The sequence below is a fragment of the Erinaceus europaeus genome, chromosome 6 (genome assembly GCF_950295315.1).
Source record: "Erinaceus europaeus chromosome 6, mEriEur2.1, whole genome shotgun sequence".
NCBI lineage: Eukaryota > Metazoa > Chordata > Mammalia > Eulipotyphla > Erinaceidae > Erinaceus > Erinaceus europaeus.
In genome coordinates this window covers 38,137,798-38,162,607 of record NC_080167.1, presented here as the reverse complement: position 1 = coordinate 38,162,607, position 24,810 = coordinate 38,137,798, and the positions used below count along the sequence as shown (strand labels likewise).

General features: G+C 39.3%; 1 protein-coding gene across 4 annotated transcripts in view; it reads left to right on the top strand.

The window, feature by feature from the left end:
• The first annotated feature begins 502 nt into the window (after positions 1-502).
• RGS7 (regulator of G protein signaling 7) overlaps positions 503-24,810 on the top strand; it is a 522,282-nt gene continuing 497,974 nt past the window's right edge. Inside the window, exons 1-2 of one of the 4 annotated variants that reach the window (XM_007532564.3) lie at positions 503-692; positions 1,682-1,813. In XM_007532564.3, the coding sequence (XP_007532626.1) occupies positions 1,736-1,813 (78 nt within the window). In that variant the 5' untranslated portion in view covers positions 503-692; positions 1,682-1,735. Of the gene's footprint in view, positions 693-959; positions 1,001-1,681; positions 1,814-24,810 lie in introns of those variants that run through there. The other 3 variants (XM_060192035.1, XM_060192037.1, XM_060192036.1) reach the window with 3 other exon arrangements.

Here is a 24,810-nt window from a genome sequence, read left to right as displayed (position 1 = left end):
ATCATCTACTTCTCTGGTACTGCTAGCAAAGTCAGCAAGCACGGGATAAAACCTGCGGGCAGTTTAGGGCTCATCCATCCATCCATCCATCCATCCATCCATCCAACCATCCACGCACCCACCCACCATCCCTTTATTCCTCGCCCACCTCCCTTTCCGGCTGGGTTTACAATCAGCACTAAGCTCCTATATCCAGGCCTCCAGCAGATCGTCCACCCCAGGGAGCAGGGTGCGCCCGGGGCTGGGCTGCCTCCTCCCCTGGGGCGAGAGGCCGGAAGGCCGGGGAGGCCCAGGCGTGGGGCCGTGCCAAGCCGAGCGGATCCCAGCCCGCACCTTTGGCCGCCCGGGCCCCACGTGACAGCCCTCCCCTCCTCCCAGTCGCGCGCACGGGCCGGGCGCCTGGGCTCCCGCGCGCTCTCGGCTGGTCCCAGCGCCGGGGCGGAGGAGCGCAGGGGCGCAGGAGCGGAGGAGGGAGCACTTCACAGGCGGCCCAGCGGGTGCCGAGCCGCGGGTGCACCACGGCGAGGGTGGCGTCGCCTAAGCCGCGGGAGCTGGGGCGGCGCGGATTCCTCAATCGCCGAGTGTGATGAAGCTGCCCTGCCTCGCTGCTCCGCTCGCCGCCAGCTGACACCGCCTGCGCTCAGCCGGCTCCGGAAGGGAGACGCCGTGGGGCTGTGACCTTGGCCGAGGAGGTAAAGGAGGGGGGTGGGAAAGGAAGAAGCGGCGCCCCCCGCCCGCGCTCCTCCACCCGGCACCCCTGCCCCGCACCCTCCTCGCACTCGGCGGCAGCTCTCTGGACCCGCGATACCGGTTGCGGACGCGGCGCGCGCGGCGAGGTCCGCGGTGCTGAAATTGCTGCCCGGTTCTGGGAGCCGCCGCGGCGCGGCGCGGGGCACAGGCTCGCCTGCCATTTGCTGGTGCCTGAGAGTCAAGCCAACCAAGCTGGGTCTGGTTTTCTCTGTCTTGGCTGTTTGACGCTTCTGCAGCTAGGTTGACCCAGGTAATTGCCGGAAACGGGTAACCTGCAAACAGTTGTTATAGTTGGAGCGGGTTCAGGTGGTGCCTTCTTGTAAAGATTAGGCAGGATTGCGTCCTGATTTGGGAAGGAGAGTGGGGTGAGAGGAGGAAGCAGTGGTTGGCAGGTGGAAAGTAATGGGACCGAGCCTGGCTGTGTGTGGGAGACCCACGGGGAATAAAGAGGAAACACTGAGCTGGAGAATAGCACAGCGACTTGCTTCTGCCTGTGGGCAAACTAGACACCTGGAAGAAAGCGGACTGCCACAGGGTGTTGTCTTTCTGGCCTTTTGGGGGAAAATATCAAGCAAAGACAAAAGTACAGGGAGAGACGAGAACTCCCTGTAGTCCCGAAATGGTAACCTTGGATCCTTTTCTTCCCAGGTTAGCATCAAACTCTTTTTATATTGGGTATCCAGGAGATCAAGTCAGTTAAAACCACAACCAAATGATTATTTTAACTTAAATATTGTCATTTCTTACAAGTGTCTGAGAGTACTGTAGGTGTAAATTATGGGTTTAAAAAATAACACAACTATATCCTGTGGCAATTTCTCCAAAGAGCATCGACATGGAACCATGCTCCATCTAAAGCAAGTGCTCTGGGTAATGATAAATAAACACTTAAAGTTAACCTCCTTACTGAAGCCTGTCTAACCCATTGCAGGGCAGACTGAGAGTCTTGAGAATTCCTGTATCTGAGCAGCAGAGGAAGTGTGACATGGCCCAGGGGAATAATTATGGGCAGACCAGCAATGGGGTGGCAGATGAATCACCCAACATGCTGGTATACAGAAAGGTAAGAATTTCTTTACTCTCTTGGATAAAGGGAGACTTTCGACTTTCTTTTGATTTATTTATTGAAGGGTTAATGGTTTATAGTACAGTTGTTGGAACATGGGTACAATTTTCCACTCACCATGATAGGTGTCTGTAAAACACCGTCACACTCAAGGTATGTGCCTTTCTATCATGTACCAGAACCTGAATGTCACCCACCCCCACAACTCCTTCCCCAGGGTCTTTTACCTGCCATCTCTCCTGTACCCAAATTAGAGTATCAGTTTAATGGAGCCTTGAACCCCCCAAATCATCAGTGACTTTCCACTGTACTTGAAGATAACTAGACTTTCGCAAATGACACATATGTGTTGAGATGAAAGTCCATGAAGCTTGTATGTACTCTTTCCTCACATTCTTCCAGTTGATTTTTTATGTCAATTAATTGGTGGCTAGCAGTAACAGCAAGCTAGAGCATCTCTAATATTTTATTTGCTACACACATAAGTTTTATAGCATCCATAGCAATGTTTAGAAACCTTTTATTACACTTCCCCTCTACATTTAGCTTAAAATTATTTCCAAAACAGACCACCACCCAACTAGGCATTAAGAGTGAAATTGTCAGAATACATTAGCAGTTTAAATATTTTACTCCTAATTAGTCAAGTTAGTTTTTGTCTTAATCTAAAATTTTTATTTTGTGTTATTTTCATGACTTTGCTTATGGGTTAATATGTTTAGTGTCATTTGCCCATTAAATTAATCCTTATATTTCAGAGCTGCTTTTATTTTCTTTTTACCACAAACTAATTGATAACTTTATGCATTGTATAGCCCAACCATTATCAGCAACATGCCTCCATAGAAAGATGTATTTGAATATTTTGTGTGGTTCAGCATGGTTGCTTAGGTAACATCACTCTGGTTTTAATGAACAGTCTCACTATAAGTATGGAAATAGTACTCTTTATTTAACTTACATACCAGTCATTTCTCTTGCATTTTACACTGCCATTATTTTTCATTATTAGATTATATGCAATACATATTGGGAAAAATTTCTTTAGTAAACACTAGTGGTGATAAAACAGAAATCTTACCTTGAAACCAAGAAATCTGTTAAAGATATTGTTTTATGTGAGCTCACTGAGGAGTACAAGATGGGTTTCTATTCTTTTAGGTAGAATGTCAGAGCTGGTTATGAATAAAGATGAAAATCTTACTGACTTGATGATACTGAATCAGTACTTTCCTTCTGTGTGACCCAGAATCACTTATAACTTTGATGAACATCTGATTAAGGAAACACTGTTCTTGCTTTAATGTGAACATATATGGACACTTGAATGCAACACTGGCTGTTTTTTCTCTGGCCTTGCAGATTTGCTAGATTGGTTCCTATGACTGTGGTTTTATCTGTTTGGGATCATACACTATACTATAAAAGACAAATTAGGAATTTTTTAATCTGAAAGCATTCCAGATAAAACAGGAAAATAATAGACTTGAGACTAAATTATTGCCATTTTATTCCTACATTGATTGAAGTAACTGTATGCTCACTCTATATAGAGTTCTTTATGAGAATTATTTTGGGACTAGCTGTGTGATTTTTAAAATGAGTTATAATAACTTATTGTTTGGTAAGTCTTTGAATAATGTAATATTCAAGGTGTTATAAATTCTACCTTATAAGGGTATACAATGTGAAGAGTGAAACTTTTGGATATAAAATTGTGGTAGTTCCCTATTTTGTTAAGTCAGGATTTTTTTTTTCTATTTCCTTATAGACAAGTGCTTAGTGGATATGACACTTGATTGTTATCTTGGTAAAAATTAATTTAGTATGATACTAATTTATGTGTCTTTTAAAAATTAATTTATTTATCTTATTTATTTTAATGAGAGGGAGAGAGAGGTACACACACACAGATCAGAGTACCTACACAGCTCTGGCTTATGGTGGTACTGGGGATTGAACCTGAGACCTCAGAGCCTCAGGCATGAAAGTCATTTGAAGAACCACCATGCTATCTTCCCAGCCCTAATTTATGTTTCTTATGTAGCCCAGTTACGTGAATACATGAACAATGAAACTAGGGGGCCAGGTGGTGGCAACTTTGTTGAGTGCATATATTAACAATGTGCAAAGACCCGGCTTCAAGCCCCTCTGGTCCCCACCTGCAGGGAGAAAGCTTTGCGAGAGATTAAGCAGTATAGCAGGTGCTTCTCTCTCTCTCCTTCTCTATCACTCCATTCTATCTTGATTTCTAGTCTCTATCCAATAAACAAATAAAGATAATAGAATTAAAAAAGAAAAAAAGCACAATGAAACTAAGGGTTTTAGAAAAGTATATAATTACTTATTGTGTATCAGCTTTATACAGGTGATTAAAATGTACTATGTACAACAGTACAGCACTAAATTGCTATTATTGCTGCATACAAATTAATAACCCGTGATGACTTTAGGGAGAGACTATAATGCCATATTCTTTAAAATGTTATTATTTTGTTTGATAAACTTGAGACTTCTTATGCCATTTACTTTTCTCTCCTTTAATTAACTCTCTGTCTAGGGTTAATGAAAATTACATTTTTTATAAAGATTTCCCTGAGTAAGTCATTATTGGAAAACTGGTAATTCAGTTTATGATATTTACTGATAATGATTAGATATTTATTAACTATCTTTTTATTTTGGGCATTTTTTGGTTATACGGATAACAGTGTAATAAATAAATAATGCATCCCTTATATAAAGAAGCAAAATGTTCTTGGCTATTATTTGCTAGTTAGTAAGTTAAATGACCCTTGGTTGTCTACAGTTATTCAATATGCCTTCCTGGATTTTACGTGGCTCTTTTATTTCTGTTCTCAGTATGTGATTTGGACATACATTTAATATCTTCTCAGTAGGGGTCAGATTTTCACATGAAGAATAGCAAATGAGTTGGAGAGAGGTGTAGGTCAAACTCATGTATGTCAATTGCTCCACTTTCATAAAAGAATGTGCACTGTGTTACAAACACATATTAACTTGGGCAGTCTAATGTTTAGAAAAAAGAAAGTTTTAGTTTCATAGTATGTTGCTCGGTTACACTAGAGAGAATGGATAGAGAAATTGCCTTTTAAACAAATCATGCCAATTTCCCACTTGTTCACTGTTGAGACACAGTTCTTGAAAATATGTTTTAAATGAGATAGGCTTGTGATTTTTCTCACTACTTCCCCTTCCCTGCCCCATCCACCTCTTGATTACTGCACAAGATTCTGATTATTTACTTACTTACTGTTTTCACTTCATTATTGTAGGCTCTCAATGACGCTGCGACAGGCAGAAATCAGTGAATGGTTACCAGAGTGTAATACACTGAAAAAATCTGAGATGCCTGAAGTTCTTGCATTTGTCTGCTATCTCTCCATTATGATTATCCTCATGGAGATTATATAAGTTCTTCCAAATAATGTGTAAACTTCAGGGACATTTTTTCTATGCCAAATTCCACAGTGATGTTTTCCCCAGTGAGTGGAATTATGACCTTCCAGGCTGAGTGAATGTCTACCTATGGGAGGCCAGGGTAATGAAAATGAAAAGCTGCCTTGCAGTCAGGACTGGGATTTACAAGTGAGGCTTGGATATTTGCTGCTAACTTTTTGGTTTGACATGGAAAATCTTGGATTTATTTGACATCACAGGTATAATGAAGATTCAGATGGACAAAAGTATTGCTTTTCAATTTATTTATTATGATTCTGCTAAAAAAATCAGTGAGTGATTAGAGTGGCTGTGCTACTATGTAAGTTTGGAATACACTGTTTAAAGATTTTAAGAGATGAGGCTTAGCAATTTTTGCTCCCGAGTCTTTTCAGGATCACTCCACAGAGACCTAAACTAGAGAGGAATTCAGAGCAGTCAAATTACATAGGAAGACATCCATGTAGCTTTCGTTCACCTTGCATTTAGACTAGTTTCTGGAAACATTTGCAGAAGTGACAACTCAGAACTTAGGTTTGTGGGGCTTGAACACTGCTCCTTACTTTAGTCTGCTTTGGGCATCACCTTCATTCTTGTGTGTAGCATTGGCTATAATGGATGGCTGAGCTAATACACAGGGCAGAGGGACACAGTCCAGATTTGGTGTCTGGCCAGCATGCTGCCCACTAGACAGTATACATCACCTTTTGTCTAGCAGTTGACAGTCAACATTTGAAAAACAAAGAATCTAGGGCACCTTGAGGCTAGTATTTTAAACTGTCTACAATTGTACTCAGAAGTGATGATGGTCAAAATGCCCAGTGATATCTGGGGTTATTGCAATAGCCATTTCTGTTATGCTTGTCAGAAAGTCAAAATGCTTTTTCTTTTTTTTTTTAATATTTATTTATTTTTCCTTTTGTTGCCCTTGTTTTTCATTGTTGTTGTAGTTATTATTGTTGTTGTTATTGATGTCATTGTTGTTGGATAGGGCAGAGAGAAATGGAGAGAGGAGGGGAAGATAGAGGGGGAGAGAAAGACTGACACCTGCAGACCTTCTTCACTGCCTGTGAAGCGACTCCCCTGCAGGTGGGGAGCCAGGGGCTTGAATGGTATCCTTAAGTGCTGGTCCTTGCACTTTGCGCCACATGTGATTAATCCACTGCGCTACCTACTGCCCAACTCCCAATGCTTTCTCCATTTACTATCTTATTGGGATGGAGATATTTTTTGAAACTAGCAAACATGAAATTCACTGTGTTCTTTCTCTTTATCCTTCCCCTTATTTTTCCTCTTCTAGCCTCCTCACTTCTTCTCTCTCTATTTTCCAGCGGTTATTTTCTTCCCATTCGTTTTTAACATTTTTATTTTCAGAATAGAGTAACAATGGAGTTTTCCTTAGGATTATGTTCATTTAGTTGTGAAAAAGAAGAGAGTAGTTAGCAGAATTATTTGAGTTATCGATCAGTATTTACTTGGATAGGTGCTTTTAAACTTAGTAACATGAGATAGTGATAGATAATTCGTCTTTGGAGTAAAGGCTACTCTGTATCTGAAGAGCAGTATGAAATTGCTGTCCTTTCTTACATGAGGGCAAATATAACTGTCATTACAGTAGGAAGATCACCTTTGCTCATTGACTTGACCTAGATGCTGCCTTTGGAGGTATTTCTGAAGTCAGACAATTCTATGAGAGTAGACATACCTACCCAAAAGGGAAATGACTTATTCTTCTTTGAAAGAGAACAAATCACATATATTAGTAATCTTTTGGTGAGTCAGCTGACATTTTCTACATACACTCAGTGCCTTTGCCCCTTCAGGATCACCAACTGTGATCATCTTGAAGATCTTGATAACTGTCATTCCTTGAATTCCATTATAAACAACAAACTTTGGCATTTTGAACCTTAGTTATCTTGATCTGTCTGTATTAAGTAAAAACTAGTTGTTGGTAAAGTGGAAATTGATAGGTGATAATAAAACCCATAAAAATAGGGAGAATGTTTACAAATCGATACCCACAAAAGATATGAGACTTTGTTCTTAGATTTCTAGATTATGGGCTCAACTCTCATAAGGAGAAATATCTTACTGTTTCTGAAAGTTTTCATAATTAATCATTTTATATAAATTAGATTAATTGAAAGCATCTTTCTAGATTAGAGGATGCTGTCTATTTTAAGTATGAATTTCTTCTTCCTGAATCAAATGCAGAATGTTTTCCCTCAGTGATACATTTACTGAGAGGTAACCCCTAAGATATCTATGGACCATCATTGCCACTGAGAAGTAGAGATATTTGTGAATAATAATGACAAATTTTTGCATAATACTTATACTAAGTTCAGAAATTGAAAGTCTTCCATGTTTTTTTTTTTCCTCTCCATTAATTGATCCTCGCTAGTCTTATTTGTTGGGGTTATGATAAGGTTTTGTGGTCTGAATTTTATTTTCTTCATTTCTCACCTCCAGCCTTCCTGAATCTAATTGATGAAAGTATGGTTATACAAAAGACAAGCTCTCTAGGGAATTTATTGCCTTCTAATGGCTTTTGTGGTTCTATTGAGTGATAGAAAACGGTATTTTCAGGCATTGTGGGTTATGGAATGTGATCACTGTGAAGAATATTGATATATTTTGGATTTGGATAGTTCAATGACTTAGTAAATGACTTAGTAAACTCTATGTTTCCTAGAGAACAGGATTATTGAAAACAACTAACATAAATAATTAACCCTCTTAGCTACTTTTATAAAAGTGGTAGGGAGACATTTGAATGTCAAGTTTACAGAGACAAATTTATTTAGAACAAAATATCAGTATAATTATAAAATAATTATAAAGTGGGGGCCAGCTGATAGCGCAAGTAGGTTATGCGCACGTGGCTTGAAGCCGAAGGACCGTTTAAGGACACTGATTCGAGCCCCGGGCTCCCTACCTACAGGGGTTTCACTTCTTCACGGGTGGTAAAGCAGGTCTGCAGGTGTCTATCTTTCTCTCCCCCTCTCTCGTCTTCCCCTCCTCTCTGTTTCTCTGTGTCCTGTCCAACAACAATAGCAATGACAACAATAATAATAACAACAACAAAGGTAACAAAATTGAAAAAATAGCCTCCAGGAGCAGTAGACTCCTGGTGCAGGCACCCAGCCCTAGTGATAACCCTGAAGGCATAATAGTAATAATAATAATAATAATAATAATTAATAAACTATAAGTTGGGTATATAGATCCTTTAGGGGGGAAAGGTCCTGTTACTCTTTTCCCTTTCCTAAGACAATATAAAAGTTTAATCTACCTACCCTTTTAATTTCATTTGTCTTCATATTAAAATTAAATTAACGAAGATCTCAACATACTAGAATTTTTATGGTGATCTACAAAATTATAAGATAATAGGGGTACAGTTCCACACCATTTCCACCACCATAGATATTGGTTGACTCTATATATCTATCTGATTCAAATTTGAATAAACAATTACAAACTTGATTCCAACTCTGTGGAACTTGCCACATGGTTCTGGCCTATAGAAAATATTTTGAGGGGCCGGGTGGTGGCGCACCTGGTTGAGCGTACATGTTACAGTGCACAAGGACCCGGGTTTGAGCCCCTGGTCCCCACCTGCAGGGGGAAAGCTTCACAAGTGGTGAAGCAGGGCTGCAGGTGTCTCTCTGTCTCCTTCTCTCTCTGTCTCCTCCTTCCTCTCAATTTCTGGCTGTCTCTATCCAATAAAAAAAATATTAAAAAAAAAAGAAAATATTTTGGATGAGAAGTCTGTCCAAAGAGATTGCTGTTTTTTTTTTTTCCTTCTGAAAAAACATACATTGGGAAATGGCAGTTTTGGACCTTAACTTCAGAGTAAGTCTAGAGGTCTTATTTTAGGCTCTGTCTGAAGTTTAGTAAGTAAAAGCTTTGTTCAAGAGACATTGTGCTTAAGTGGGAGAAACATATGTACCACAGGTGGAAAATTTTGGCTTTAAATCTTGGTTTTGTTACTGTTTCACTGTAGTGAATATTAAATGTTAGCAACCTAAATCCCTTTCCTCCTGTTATTTTGAGGGTCAGCAACTTAAGTTCTTTTTTCCTCTTTTTTTTTAATTTTTAAAATGATGAAAAACAAAAACATCCTCTTTATGGAGCTGCTTTATGATTAAATGAGATCGCCTCAGGCCGGGTGGTGGTGCACCTGGTCAAGCACATATATTGCCAGGCCCAAGGACCTTGGTTTGAGCTCCCACTCCCACCAGCAGAAGGTCTGCTTCATGAAGCAGGTCTGCAGGGTGTCTTTCTCTCTCTCGACCTATATCCCCTCCCTTCTCAATTTCTCTCTGAACTATCAAAGAAAAATAGAAAGAAAAAAAAGGGCGGGTAGCTGCTGGGAATAGTGGCTTTTGTAGTGTAGGCACCGAGACCCATTGATAACCCTGGTGGGGGGGCAGGGTGATGAGGTTGCCTTTGGGATGTGTCTTATGCTGAAACTAACATATTTTAAACTCCCAATAATTGCCTTAGTAAATCTTGATAATACCTTTGTTATCTTTCAGTTCTATTTCTTGAATACAAAGAAATACATACTATATATATCATGGTGTCCAGTATTTTCTTTGATAAAGGGGGGAAAGATGACCTTTTTTTTTTTTTAAGAGTATAGAATTTTTTTTTTTTCCTCCAGGGTTATTTTTTTTTAAATTTTTTATTTAAGAAAGGATTAGTGAACAAAAGCATAAGGTAGGAGGGGTACAACTCCACACAATTCCCACCACCCAATCCCCATAACCCACCCCCTCCCATGGTAGCTTTCCCATTCTCTATCCCTCTGGGAGCATGGACCCAGGGTCGTTGAGGGTTGCAGAAGGTAGAAGGTCTGGCTTCTGTAATTGCTTCCCCGCTGAACATGGGCGTTGACTGGTCGGTCCATACCCCCAGTCTGCCTCTCTCTTTCCCTAGTAGGGTGTGTCTCTGGGGAAGCTGACCTCCAGGACACATTGGTGGGGTCTTCAATCCAGGGAAGCCTGGCCAGCATCCTGGTGGCATCTGGAACCTGGTGATTGAAAAGAGAGTTAACATATGAAGCCAAACAATTTGTTGAGCAATCATGGATCCCAAGCTTGGAATAGTGGAGAGGAAGTGTTAGGGAGGTACTCACTGCAAACTCTAGTGTAATCCTGCTTTCAGGTATATATTTTGCAGTAGTTTATGGATACGTGTGCACATAAGCTCTCTCTCACAGAAACTGGTGTATATCTAGGTTATGGGACTTTGTTAGAAAGTGAACTACCTGAGATGAAATTAGAGTGTACTATTAAAGGAAAGGTCTCACCCGAGTAATGAAGCTGAAGGGTTGTCATTCCACACGTGAAGTCTCTGGATACAGTCTGAGGTGAAGCATGTTGAGATGGCAATCGTTGCTTTGGTTAGGTTGTGATCGGCGGATGCAATATTATTTGGTTTGGATTGGGAGAGGCATATGGGAAAGTGGGCCCTATCCAAGGGTTCCAGGATTGGGGGAAGTAGGGGCTCTATAGTGAAGATGTGAGGTTCCTGCTGTCTTAGGGTTCAAAAAGACAATCAATAGTTAATATTATCATCACATTATTTGTTAATTGGGTTAACTTTGAAAAGTCCCTTTGTTATGGTTTGCTGTACAGTACCCAGTATCTTGTATATAGATGTGCTATTGGAAGCTTCTAATCTACTTGGTCTAGGCTTTTGAGAGAGTCCGCATATCAAATACATAGCCTATATATTAAAAAGATTCAGTTTGTCTTTTGAGAAACTTTGAGACATACAATTGATTTCCCTCTCTCATATTAATTAACTACTGATTTATATGTCTACATTTTGCTAGGAGTGTACATCAACACCATTCCCACCACCAAAGGACTATGACCCATCCCTCCCGCCCACTCCCACCCCCCACTGGCCCAGGAAGCTACATGTCTACCCCTCACCACTGGGTTTTTACTTTGGTGCCCTACTTACAATTTGATCAGGTCCTGCTTTTAGTTTCCCTTTCAGATCTTCTAAGTCAGCTTCTGTTGATGAGTGGGATCATCCCATACTCATCTTTATCTTTCTGACTTAGTTCACTTAACATAATTCCTTCTAGCTCTGTCCAAGATGAGTCAGAGAAGGTGGGTTCATTGTTCTTGATAGCTGCATAGTATTCCATTGTGTATATATACCACAGCTTTCTCAGCCACTCATCTGTTGTTGGGCACCTGGGTTGCTTCCAGGTTTTAGCTATTATGAATTGTGCTGCTATGAACATAGGAGTACACACCTCTTTTTGGTTGGGTGTTATGGAGTCCTTGGGGTATAACCCCAGGAGAGGAATTATTGGGTCATATGGAAGGTCCATGTCTAGCCTTCTGAGAGTTTTCCAGACTGCTCTCCACAGAGGCTGTACCAATTTACATTCCCACCAGCAATGTAAAAGGGTTCCTCTGTCCCCACAAAAGATGACCATTTTCAACATCTCCAGTTATTCTTCCTGGTAGTTAAAGAAGCAGACACTAGAACTCTTTGGTAATGCCATTCCTTTTTTTTTTTAATATATATGTTTTTAATATTTATTTATTTATTCCCTTTTGTTGCCCTTGTTGTAGTTATTATTGTTGTTGTTATTGATGTCGTCCTTGTTGGATAGGACAGAGAAATGGAAAGAGAAGGGGAAGACAGAGAGTGGGAGAGAAAGATAGACACCTGCAGACCTGCTTCACCGCCTGTAAAGCGACTCCCCTGTAGGTGGGGAGCCAGGGGCTCGAACTATGATCCTTCCACTTTACGCCATGTGCGCTTAACCCACTGTGCAGCCTCCTGACTCCCGGTAATGCCATTCTTATAACACATCATCTCCTATCATATTATTTAGTCCTCTTTATCTTTGTTTTCTACTTTTAAATAAAGTGCTTAAATTATTATCTTATGTATCTTTGAAATTAGCATTGCTTCTTGTATACTAAATAAACTAGTATTGCCTTTGAACCTAGGAATTTCAGAGGGGAAGAGAACTGAAAGTTTACCTCCTTTTTCATTTTGCAGATTGTTATACTTAGGATTAGCGAAGTAACATGATTTATCTAGAAAACACACACATATTTATTTTTCTTTCCATGATCTCACTCTCATAAATACAGTTAGTTATGAGCTTATATTTCAGTGTCAGTAAGTAATCAACATCCTGGCTATTACATGAGATCCATGGATCAGTCTATATGTCTAACCACTCACTGTACATAGATTATTAGATTTCCCTTTCCTTTCAGCTATAGATTAGCTTTTGGCTGTGTTGACACTTAACTAGATGCACCACTGCCTGGCCCTTAGCTTAGCTTTTGGAGTTCTAAGAATGATAAGCTTGGAATCTTGGTCTGACATACAATGGTAATTGATACTTTGTTGATTTGATCCTGACTGAATGTTTAAGGCTAATTAAAACCTTCAATTTTTTTTTTTTTGTGCTTTTTAACAATACTATCCAAGAGGACTTTCTGTCATGATGGAAATATTCTATAGTCTATTTTATGATATGATAGTCAGTAGTCAATCAGATAGGGATTCTGAAATTAAGGCCTTTGAGCAGCAAGAGAAGAAAATAGCAACTCTTTCTTAACCTGATACTTGGCACACAGTTCTTGTAGGAACTAGGACTCAACACACAAACAAAATAACAACAACAAAAAGAAACAGGTGAGTGGTGTACTTGGTTTAGTGCACACATTGCAGTGCATAAGGACCCAGGTTTTAGCCCCCAGTCCCCACCTGCAAGGGGGAAGCTTCATAAGTGCTAAAGCAGTGTTGAGGTCTCTCCTCTCTCTCTCTCCCACTCCAGTTTCCTCTTTTCTGCCAACTAGTCTCTGTCTCTATCCAAAATAAATAAATAAATAAATAAATAAATAAATAAATAGAGGTTTTATTTTTTGTTTGATGAAGAAATTATATAAATTTTTCACTAAGTTAATTTATAAGTTTTTAATCCTGTTAAATGTGTCTGAAATGGGTGGCTTTCCTAATGTCAGAGATTGTCTTTCAGTAAGACTGAAGACTGAATATAGCAGGAAGGGAACTCACAGATACACAGATTATTTACTAATGTTGAAAGTATTTCAACTAGTATATATTTTGTAAAACTTCAGAGACACAAGATAGTCATTTCATTTTCTAACTGAGTAATTGGTTAAGTAGCAGTGACTAAGGAGCAAAAGACTTTGAGTCCAAACAATTGAATGTAAAGTCCAATTCTACCTCTAATTAACAATGCAATCATGGACAAGTCTCTCTCTTTCCCCCCCCAAAGGAATTGCTGATTTATATGGATTATTAAAAATTAATTAATTAATTTGTAAAATGGAAACACAAGACCATAGGATAAGAGGGGTACAATTCCCACCACCAGAGCTCCATATCCCATCCCTTCCCCTGATAGCTTTCCTATTCTTTAACCCTCTGGGAGTATGGACCCAAGCCCACTGTAGGATGCAGAAGGTGGAAGGTCTGGATTCTGTAATTGCTTCCCTGCTGAACATGGGTGTTGACAGGCCATACTCCCAGCCTGTCTCTCTCTTTCCCTAGTGGGGCAGGGCTCTGGGGAATTGGGACACCAGGACACACTGATGGGGTCATCTGCCCAGGGAAGTCTTTTTGGCATCATGGTAGCATTCGGAATCTGGTGGCTGAAAATAGAGCTAACATATAAAGCCATACAAATTGTTGATTAATCATAAACCTAAAGGCTGAAATATTGCAGATGAAGAGTTGGGGTCTTTATTTTGGAAATAGCTAGTTCGTCTATTTTAGTTATATTCCAAAGGGCCCATGAATTTATTAGTTTTTTCCTGAGCCTGACCTCTGATATGCAGGTGGCTCCAGGTTATTGTCTGGGGAGATGATGTCATGGCTGGAAAAAGCTGGATCAGGGAAGAGAGTAGCTCCCAAATATGGGAAAAGTGTATAAATATTATTGACTATATACCCCATTGATTTGATCTGGGACCCATAATCCGCATAGGAGCCTATGTAACCTCTACATTCCTGTAGGTCTGAACTCACATTCTATGGTCATGAGTTGTACCAATTTCAGGCCCCATCTTCTTCAGGTGGTAGATAGAGTGTGTTGTCCAACCCCCCCTTTGGAGGATAGAACATTCTCTACCATTGTTGCTCCACATTGAGGGCCAGGTCCTATGGGGGCCCACAAAGGGGTCTATTTGGTTGTTCCTGATGGAGATGACTAGTGATAATGGGGAGAGGGATTTTTCAAGATCTAGGTTTATTGTGTCTGTGTGGCAATCCCAGGACTCCCTGACCAGGGCCCCAGATGATGGGGTGGCCTGATAGTGACTAAAGAGTCATCATTAAAGTATGCCAGTCTCTTGCCCTTATTCAGCTTTTGTAGTACTTACTTTGATAAAGTTAGCTTTGGAGTGACTGAGGGAAGTGAAGGTGAGGAGGGTATCTAGGTCTAAGTAGAAACTATTTCCTTAGGTACTTTAAGATATCTTTTTAGGTCTTTCTACTTGCTTCATTTATTGACCCACTGTAAACTATTATGTACTCTTGCTTTTAGGTATATATTTTGCCCTAATTTATGGATACATGTGTACATCTGCCCTATCTCATGGGACCAGATCTATATCTAGGTTTTGAGGCTTTGTTAGGAAGTAGACCACCCAAAATGGAATTAAGGAGTCCTATGAGAAAGTAAAGGTCTCATCTAAGACCTTACCGTTCCATGCCTGATGTCTCTGGACTCATTCTGAAGTGAAGTATGCTGAGGTGGTACTCATTACATTGAATAGGTTGGGATCAGCAGATGTAGTATCAGTTGGTATGAATTGAGAGAAGCACGCAGGAAAGTGAGCCCCACCCTAGAGGATCCAGGACTGGTGGAAATTTGGGCTTTATAGAGGAACTGGGAGGTTCCTGCTGTCTTAGGGTTTAAGAAGGCAGTAGATAGTTATTTATATAATCAAATTATTTGACAATTGGGTTGACTTTGAAAATCCCATGTTAGGATTTGCTGTATCATATACAACCTTACCATAATTGGACAAGTCTCTTAACTTATAGAGACTACTTTAAAATAATTATTGAAAAGGGGAAATGAAATGTATGTGAAGTGTGTGACTTATGAACTCTTTTTGGGAATTTCAGATATTGATGAAAATTCCTGAAAGAATATATATAAAGCCTCCAGGGTTATTGCTGGGACTAGGTGCTGGCACTATAAATTCACTGCTCCTGGCAGCTATTCTCCATTCTCCCCCCTCCTTTTTCCTATTTTATTTGATAGGGCAGAAAGAAATTGAGAGGGGGAGGAGAAATTGGAGAGAGAGAGAGACAGAAAGAGAGAGAGAGAGAGACACACCCGCAGACCTGCTTTACCACTTGTAAAGTGAAGGTGGTGAATGGGGGCTTGAACCCGAGTCCTTGCATGGGTCCTTGTGCATAGCACAATGTGTGCTTAACCTGGTATGCCACCACCTGGCCACAGAATAAATTTTACAAAAGACTTTCTGACAAGTCTCTCCAGCATTCTGAGTTTTCCAAGACTGTAGGCTATTTTGAAGCTCAGTTGGCATGATTTCCTCATTTCTTTATTGCTGGAAGATGTCAAGAACAATATAAAACTACTTAATTTTCTTTAGCTACCTAGGATCTTTGAATGTCAAGCAAAGTGATTCATAAGGAAGTTTTTCTGTAGTATATATTGTTTCACTCTCCAGAGCATTTTGAATAAAATTAAGTACCACATAGAGAGAACACATCATTTCTCTTGCTGAATTTTCCTAGCTGCACTTCCTTTGGAAACTAATGTCACTTGTCACTTGCTCTGAATTTTATGTTTAGTATTTTGTAGTTAGTTTGGCTTTTAGTTTATCACTAGTCAGAATAGTTGCCATTTACTGATTATGTACTGTGTGTGAGATCCTTTACATAAATGAACTTTTCCCCTAAAATTATTATTGTAGGCTACTTTTCTGGTAAGAACATGGGAACTTATGATTCATGCATATTGAATGACTTCTCAAGATCTGACAGTGACAGAGTCCTTGAGCTCCAAATGAAGTGGAGATACCTATCAGTCATTGATGTGGTCCTAGTGTCTAGAAAAATGGCACATAGTTAGTGTATGTCCCTGTGTACTGACTACATAAATGTATGATGAAGTACTTGGCTCAAGGATGAGTTTTGCTTTTGTCTCTATACAGTTCTGCTTTCAGTTAAATTAGAGAACAGAGAAGACTCTCAGGATCTAATCTCACTCACTACATATGTTTGAGTCTCAACACATTCCCATGTTGTTCAAGCTATTTGGTAGACACTAAGGATAGAATTGTTAATCTTCATACGCAAAATCTGAGCCCTCATTGAGCTCATTTCATAGTGTCAGAGACAGACGCTAGACAGCGATTAATGGAAGGGGATGAATTGGGAGATATGAAAATTTATTTTGGATCATCTGCTTTCTTAAATAATTACTGTGTTCTGTATCTTCTGTTTGCAGTTCTGAGTATGTAACATAGCACCTAAGTCTAATAGCCTTCTACACTTAATAAGTGCTCAATAAATGAACTAAATTGCACCAAGTGAACTCTGAAATCCTCAGGGCTTTCCTGAGACAAATAAAGCAAAGTCATTGATCTTATTCCTTAGAAAATCAAATTTCTTAGGAAAGCTTCCAGTGGAGGGGAGAAGATACAGAACTCTGGTGTTGGGAAATGTGTGGGATTTAGTCTATGGTTTTGTCAATATTTTCTATTTTATAGAAAAATTAAAAAAATAAAATTTCTTCTTATATAGGTTCTAGGTCAGGCATCCCCATTCTCACAACTCAGGATTGATGAGGATGACCTTAGCTAGCAAAAAACAAAACAGCAAAAAACAAACAACAAAAAACAGGAAAATAAACGCATTAAAAATGTGCTTATTAGGTCAGAGAGATAATGCAATGTTTACAAGCAAGAAGTTCCAGGTTTGATGCTTTTGAGTCACCAATTACCAGAGCTGTGTGGTACTCTGGTTAAAAACAGAAAAAAATAAAAATGAAAAAAATAAAGAGGAAAAAAAGAAAAGTAAAAACGTACTTATTAAATTTAGAATTTTGCAGTCTGACTGTAAATAGCTAATAGCTATTTAATACTTGTGACCTTGAATCAAATTACTTTGCTTCTGTAAATCAGTTTCATTATTTGTAAAATTAGATCAATAGTAATAGTTATGATAGTAATACTAATAGTTATTGTGATAATTACATAAACACTGTGGGTAAAACTTAAATATGTAGGAAATAATAAGTATATATTGACTCTTAGTTATACAAGATGAAATGAAAGGACCAGGATTTTCTGAAATCCAAATGTGTTCTCCTTTAAAAAGCTTTTTTGATAATACTTTTCTTTTTGAGGTAACCTGAGTTTGCACATCTGTAAATGTTTTAGAAGTACAATTTATTACCTCCTTAAAATGTATTACCCACATCAGTGTCCCTTCACTAAAAGTCCATTGGACTACTTCCCCACCACTAATTCTGCCCCCCCCCCCCCCCAATCAGGGTTATTGCCGGGACTGGTGTGAAATTATAAACCTACCACTCCTAGTGTGGCCACTTCCCACTTTTTTTTTCCTATTTTATTTGATAGAACAGAGGGAAATTTAGAGGGGAGAGAGTAACAGAGGAGAGAGATATGTAGACACCCAAAGACCCGCTTTACCCCTTGTGAAACATCCCTCCTCAGTTGGGAAGTGGAGGCTTGAACCTCGGTCCTTGAATATGGTAATGTGTGTGCTCAAGCTGGTGCACTTTTAAAATCTCATTTCTGCTGTCCAAGCCCGTAGTCTTCACTGGGCTTTGCTTATTTTACTGATTTTGTTTATTTCCTCCATTGGGTAAAGTCATTCTGTATTTTCATTCCATGTGAACATTTTCAGTATTCCTTGGAGGTCTGCTTTAGTAATGATGAATTCCTTCAGCTGTTTCTGTCTGAAAAGCTCTTATTTCCTTCAGATGAGATTGATAGCTTAGCAGGATAAAGTATTATTAGGTGGAGAACTTTTCCATTCAAAAACCCTGAATATATCCTGCCAGTCTTTTCAAACCTTTAGTGTTTCTTTTGAGAAATCAGCTGATAATCTTATGGAATGTCCCTTCGAGGTGACTCTTTGTTTTCCTCTAGAGGTCTTTGGAGTTATATCTTGAACTTTGCCATTTTAACTATTATGAGCCTTGGTGAACTTAGGTGTGGACCTATTTTTCTTGGCGTTTTCAAGAGTCCTTCATCTGGGGGTTTATCCCCACTTTTTAAAAAAATTATTGAGGGATTAATGGTTTATAGTCGACAGTCAAATACAATAATAGTTAGTACATACATAACACTTCCCAGTTTTCCACATAATAATACAACCCCCCACTGAGTCCTCTGCCATCATGTGCCAGGACCTAACTCCTCCACCGCTTACCCACCCCAGAGTCTTTTACTTTGGTGTAATACACCAAGGTTTAGCCCCTTGTAATTTGGGGAAATTACCAGCTACATTTTTTTAAAAAGTAAATAATCTTTTATATGTTATTTTATTCAGAGACAGATAGCAATTGAGAGATGGAGGGGGAGATGGAGTCGGAGGAAGAAAGAGACCTGTAGCACTATTTCATTGTTTTGCGAAGCTTCTCCCTGCCTGCAGGTGGGGACCAGAGGCTTGAACCTTGGTCCTTGTGCATGGTAACATGCACTTAACCAAGTGCGCCACTGCGCAACTTCACTAAATTTATTTATTTATTTATTTATTTATTTATTTATTTCCTTTTTGTTGCCCTTGTTTCCATTGTTGTTGTAGCTATTATTGTTGTTGATGTCGTCGTTGTTGGATAGGACAGAGAGAAATGGAGAGAGGAGGGGAAGACAGAGAGGGGGGAGAGAAAGACAGACACCTGCAGACCTGCTTCACCGCTTGTGAAGCGACTCCTTTGCAGGTGGGGAGCCGGGGGGCTCGAACCGGGATCCTTGAGCGGGTCCCTGCGCTTTGCGCCACGTTAAAAAATTTTTTAAAGATGAATTATATCCCTTTCTCTCTTATCTTTCTTACACCTTTTGACACATATTTTGCTCTTCATATTGCTTCATCATTTTACCCCCTCATTTTTGGAGGATTAGTGGTGGTAGTGGCTTCTTATATTTTTACCTTTTGTTCTCCACTTCAGTCTTTTCTGTAAATTTTCTCATTATTTCTCTCAGTTTGTTGTATTCATACTTTATAAGTCTTCTCTATTTGGTGGGCATCCCTAGGGCCGTAGCTTTGACATCTTCATCAGGTTCATAGAGCTCTGTTGAATTTAAGGTTTTCTTTAAGCTGCCTTCAGGTGTCAGTATTGCAGGTGAATTACTTTGTATTAGATTCTCTGTAAGGCCAGGGCCAGTAATCTGTGTAAGTAGTGGTTGCACTGGACAGTGGGTGGCAGGGTCCTAATTGGAAGTGGATGGCAGCCCACAGGCATAATGCCTAACAGAAGTGTGCCATGGAACTAGTGGATAGTACCAACAGGTAGCACCAGGCAGGCAACACTGGGTGACTGACAGATATGCTGCTGAGCCCATGAGCACAGCAGGCAGCTGGGGCAGAAGAAGTGATTGGTGAGATCCTGGCCAGGTGATGTGGTGGAAATGAGTGGGAAATGGATTGTTACTTTTGCTTTGAATCTCTCTGTTTTTGTTGCCTTGATCATGAACTTTTCCCCTTTGTAGTTAGTTTACCTGAATCCCAAGCTTGTTTCTGTGATGAGTGTTTTTTTTTTTTTTTATGTATGTTACAGTTTGTTGTTGTTGTTTTGTTTTGTCACCAGGATATTGCAGGGCATGGCGTCTATACAATTCCACTGCTCCCAGTGATCCATTTTCTTTCTTTTTGATAGAAGATTAGAGATAAATAGGAACACACACACACACACACACACACACACACACACACACACACAGCAGGAGATATACTTGCATCTCTTCTCCACCATTCGTAAAGCTTTCCCCTGCAGATGAGCCCCTTGGTCTTGAACCCAAGTCCTTGTACATAGTGATGTGTGGCCTCTAATGAATAAGCCCCCATTAAAGCTGTACATTATAGTTTTTTTCCCCTTTTGTTGTCCTTGTTGTTGTAGCCTTGTTGTGGTTATTGTTGTTGTTGATGTCGTTTGTTGTTGGATAGGACAGAGAGAAATGGAGAGAGGAGGAGAGAAAGACAGACACCTGCAGACCTGCTTCTCCGCCTATGAAGTAAATCCCCTACAGCTGGGGAGCCAGGGGCTTGAACCGGGATCCTTCCGCCGGTCCTTGCACTTTGTGCCATGTGCACTTAACCCACTACTCTACTGCCCGACCCCCACGTTATAGTTTTTATTGTGGTGATGGCATTGAGAGGAAACAGGAGCTGCTACTCCACTACTGTCTTGATTAGAAGTTCCAAACATTTTTTTCTTTCTTAAATGTATTTTAGAATTTATTAATCCTCATTGAGTTTTGATAATTTTGTCTAGGTGTTTCATATGATGAAAATACAAGTAGCACTTAAAAGCTCTTCTATATTCAAATCACACAGTTCTAACAAATACTATAGTAAGGAAAATAATATAAAAGACCTTTATATACCTATCACATAATGCCATTTTTAATTTTTTATTAATATTAATTCAGATTTAACCACTTAGAGTTCTTTCACCAATGTTCCTTTGTTTTGTATGAATTCCTGAACCAGTTTTTTAAATAATAGAAAGTCTTTAAAGTTCTTTCTATATTTATCTTTCAGACTTTTATTTAGAGTAAAACTGGAGTTATTGTCAAATTTTGTGAAAATTGTGATTTTTCTTTTTAATAACTTTATAAAGACAGAGATACCATCTCTGGCTTATGGTGGTACTGGGGATTGATCCTTGGAGCTTCAGGCATGAAAGTCTTTTGCATAACCATTAAATGAGAGTAAACTTATTCTATGTGCACTTAATCAGGGGCACCACTGCCTGGCCCCCAAATAAGAGTAAATTTATAAATAAGTTCAGTCCCATTTGTTATGAATATATGAAATAACAATTTGGGGAATATTGAGTTAGGGCTGTCCTATATCTCTTCAACATCTATTGTAATCTCTTATAAAATATTTTGAATAATATCTTAGACTCTTTGAAAATTAAAAATTCACTTTTGTAACTTGATTTGAACACTTGTTTTATATTTTAGATTTTTTAAATCATTATTTTTGTAGTAACATCTCTCTGTCTTGAGTATGTCTTAATATCAAGTCTAAGTACATGCCATTTGTGATGAGCATTTTAATAACTCTAGTCAGAAGTACTTTACTTGTTGAAAATAGGTTTTAATGCTTCTTATCAACTGGCATTGTATTACAGCCTTAATACTTGAGTGATATTCTTACTTTGAAAGTTTATTATAAGCTAGTTTACTTGTGCTATGTTCACCAATTTGACTCAAAGCTCATTGTCACTTTATTAAACTGTGGCAAACCATTCTGCCCTTAATATTTCTTTGCCTCATCTTGTGCAATAGCATTTAAAATTTTTAAATTGGCTGAGGGCCATTAGCATATGATTGTATCTCCCAGGACCTAAAACCACTAGGCATGGCAATGGATGTTCTGACCAATGAGATGTAAACAGAAGATGTGTGCATAATATATGGGAAGTGACCTTAAATATATGAGATATAGCCTTCATTTTTTTCCTTTTCATGTTCTTGCTGACTAGAATGCTGTCGTTTTAGCTAAGAGATAAAAGCTGAGAGTTATTGTTGATAGTACAACAAACAATAACGAACCGGGTTCCCTGAGACTTAGAGATTCAGAGCACTTTGCTTAGATAAACTGTTATGTTAGAGAAAAATTTAGTTATGTCTTCCACTTCAAAAAATTTTACATGATTAGAACAGTTCTAGTTTGTAACAAAATTGAGATGGAGTTACAGATGTTTCCCATATGTCTACTTTTGTTTCATAGCCTTATCCATTATCAGCATTACTCATTAGAGTGTTATACTTGTTACCAAGTAAGAATCTACATTTAAACATAATAATCATTCAAGCTTGATAGCTTAATTAGGGATCAGTCTTGGTGTTTTGCTAACTGTTTTCTTTGAGATATTGTAATTTGGGTTTTCCGTTACTCTCAACTGAATGAAAATTTAACCAATTAAATATATTCAGTGCTTTTACTTATATCTATAAGATAGTAACATGGCTCACTTTTAATTTGAAGCATGTTTTCTGTTGAATTTAATAGCAATCAATTTAGGAGACTGGAATATGGCTTACATGGCAATGCATAGTTTACATGCATCAGAACCTGCTTTGTTATGTATATGACACATGTTCTAGCCCAGACCCCACTACATTGGATAATGTTTCTGAAAAAGTCAGCCTGGAGTTGGCAAAGCCCATATGATAACAAAAACAAACGCGCCGCACACACACACACACACACACACACACACACACACACACACACAAAATAGGATATTATACCCTAAAAGTAGCCTGGCATTTTGAGGGAAACAGAATTGGTATAGAATACTCAAAAAATTACAATCATTTGAAACATTTAAAGATATAACTTAGTACCAACTGAAGTAATAAAATCAGTGTTTTGTTTTAGACTGTAACTAGCTATACAAGTGTACTAACTTCTCTATAAATAAATGACACTAATATAAGAATTTACCTGTAGAAAAACAAGGTGGAGAGTTCCAGGAGGCATGGCCGTGGATTAACAGGGATCAGATCAACCCCCCCCCCCCAATAAATAAATATAACTATAGGCCTAAGCAGAATCCACCAACTATAGCTGAAACATTTGTAGCCTCAGCCACCAAGTTGCAGACACTATCATGATTGCATCCTGACTTCCCTGGGCAGACAATCTCAACAATGTGCCTTGGAATGTCACCACTTCAGAGCCTTGCCCCACTAGGGAAAGACAGAAACAGGCTTGAGGTATGGATCTTCCTTCTAATGCTCATATCCAGCGGAGAAGCAATTACAGAAGCTAGAACTCCCACCTTCTGCAGCCTAAAATAATTTTGATCCATACTTCCAGTGGGGGAGAAATGATAGGGGGCAGATGAGACCAGAGGGATCTGAACTCCAACTTCATCAGGAACTGGAGAGAAAGGAGGGAAAAAGAAGGGACATTTGGATGTAATAATAGGTTTATGTGTGATTTGGAAAGAAAGAGAAGATGGGACCTATAAATGAAAAAGGCCAGGAATAACAAAGATCACCTGAGAATGCAACAATACAAGACTCAGAATACATTGAAACCCACCAAGTCATGGATGAGTGAAAATGCATGTGGCTGGTGGACAAAGAGGACCTTAAGGATAGATTCCTGGGGCTGAAAGCCAGTATATACTGGAGAGAGACTGGTAACAGGAAGTTTGCCAGTTGAGGCGCCACCTCCTGTCTGAGTTTTATCAACAAATAAACTGCTAATGGGAGAAGAGGATCCTCTAAGGCTCACCAAATGCAACTGTGAGTCTCCATTGTTACTTTTCTTTGGAAGCTGGAGCAGCAGTGGGTAGGCTCTGTGGTGACATGGGGGTAGGGACCTGATTTGGTAACTCAGGAGACATACACTCCCAATGGTCTGGAAATGGGGCTGTATAGTGAGCCTTTCCACACAGTTCTCCCTATGAATTTGGAGCCTTAGAACCCATGGGGTACAAACAGGGTTTTTTCTTTTTTAGAAACTCACAGGGCCAAGGAGAGCTGCCCACCTTGGTTCTGGCTATTGTCAGAGAAGATGATTTAGCCTGGGGTTTTGCACCCTTAGGGTATAGGGCTCTCTTTGCATAATCACTGTGCTATTTCTTCTCCACCTTGTTTTATCTCTAGGTTAGAAGTGAGTAAATAAGCTAAAAAAAATCTACTTACATTTAAAAAGCCTACAGGGAAGATAAAGAACAACAGAGGGTTTAATAGCCACTGTGCTCACCTCAAGGATTGAGACAACATTGAAACAGCTGTTAATTTCCATAACTGTAAACTGTTTAAGTACTTTACTTAGACACAAGTCAGTCTAGGCAAGTGTGATTAGTGGATTGAATACTACCTAGAGAGGGGCCTCATAACACACCATATACAATGGTTAAACCAAGAAGAAACATTGGAGAAATGAACCAGGTACCTCCCCCCAAAAGATAGAAGCATATAAGAATGAGGACAAGATCCAAACACTGATTGAAGCATTAGTCACAGGAGTGAAGAAAGAGTTTGAAAATAATATCCTCAGAAATGGGAACAGCAAATGAGCCTCTAAAAGAAAACACTATCTGGAGGTAATTAGAGAGCTTAAATAGCTGATCAAGAGCACAGCTAGCTGAACAAGCTAATACAGTATCAGAATAGATGTCAGAACACAACAGCTGAGCTACAGAAAACAACAGAGGGGAGAGAGAACAGAATAAGTGAAGCAGAAACAGAATTAGCAAGATTGAGCATAAATTAGAAAAAACTAAGAAAGAAGTAAGAGAACTCAAAAAG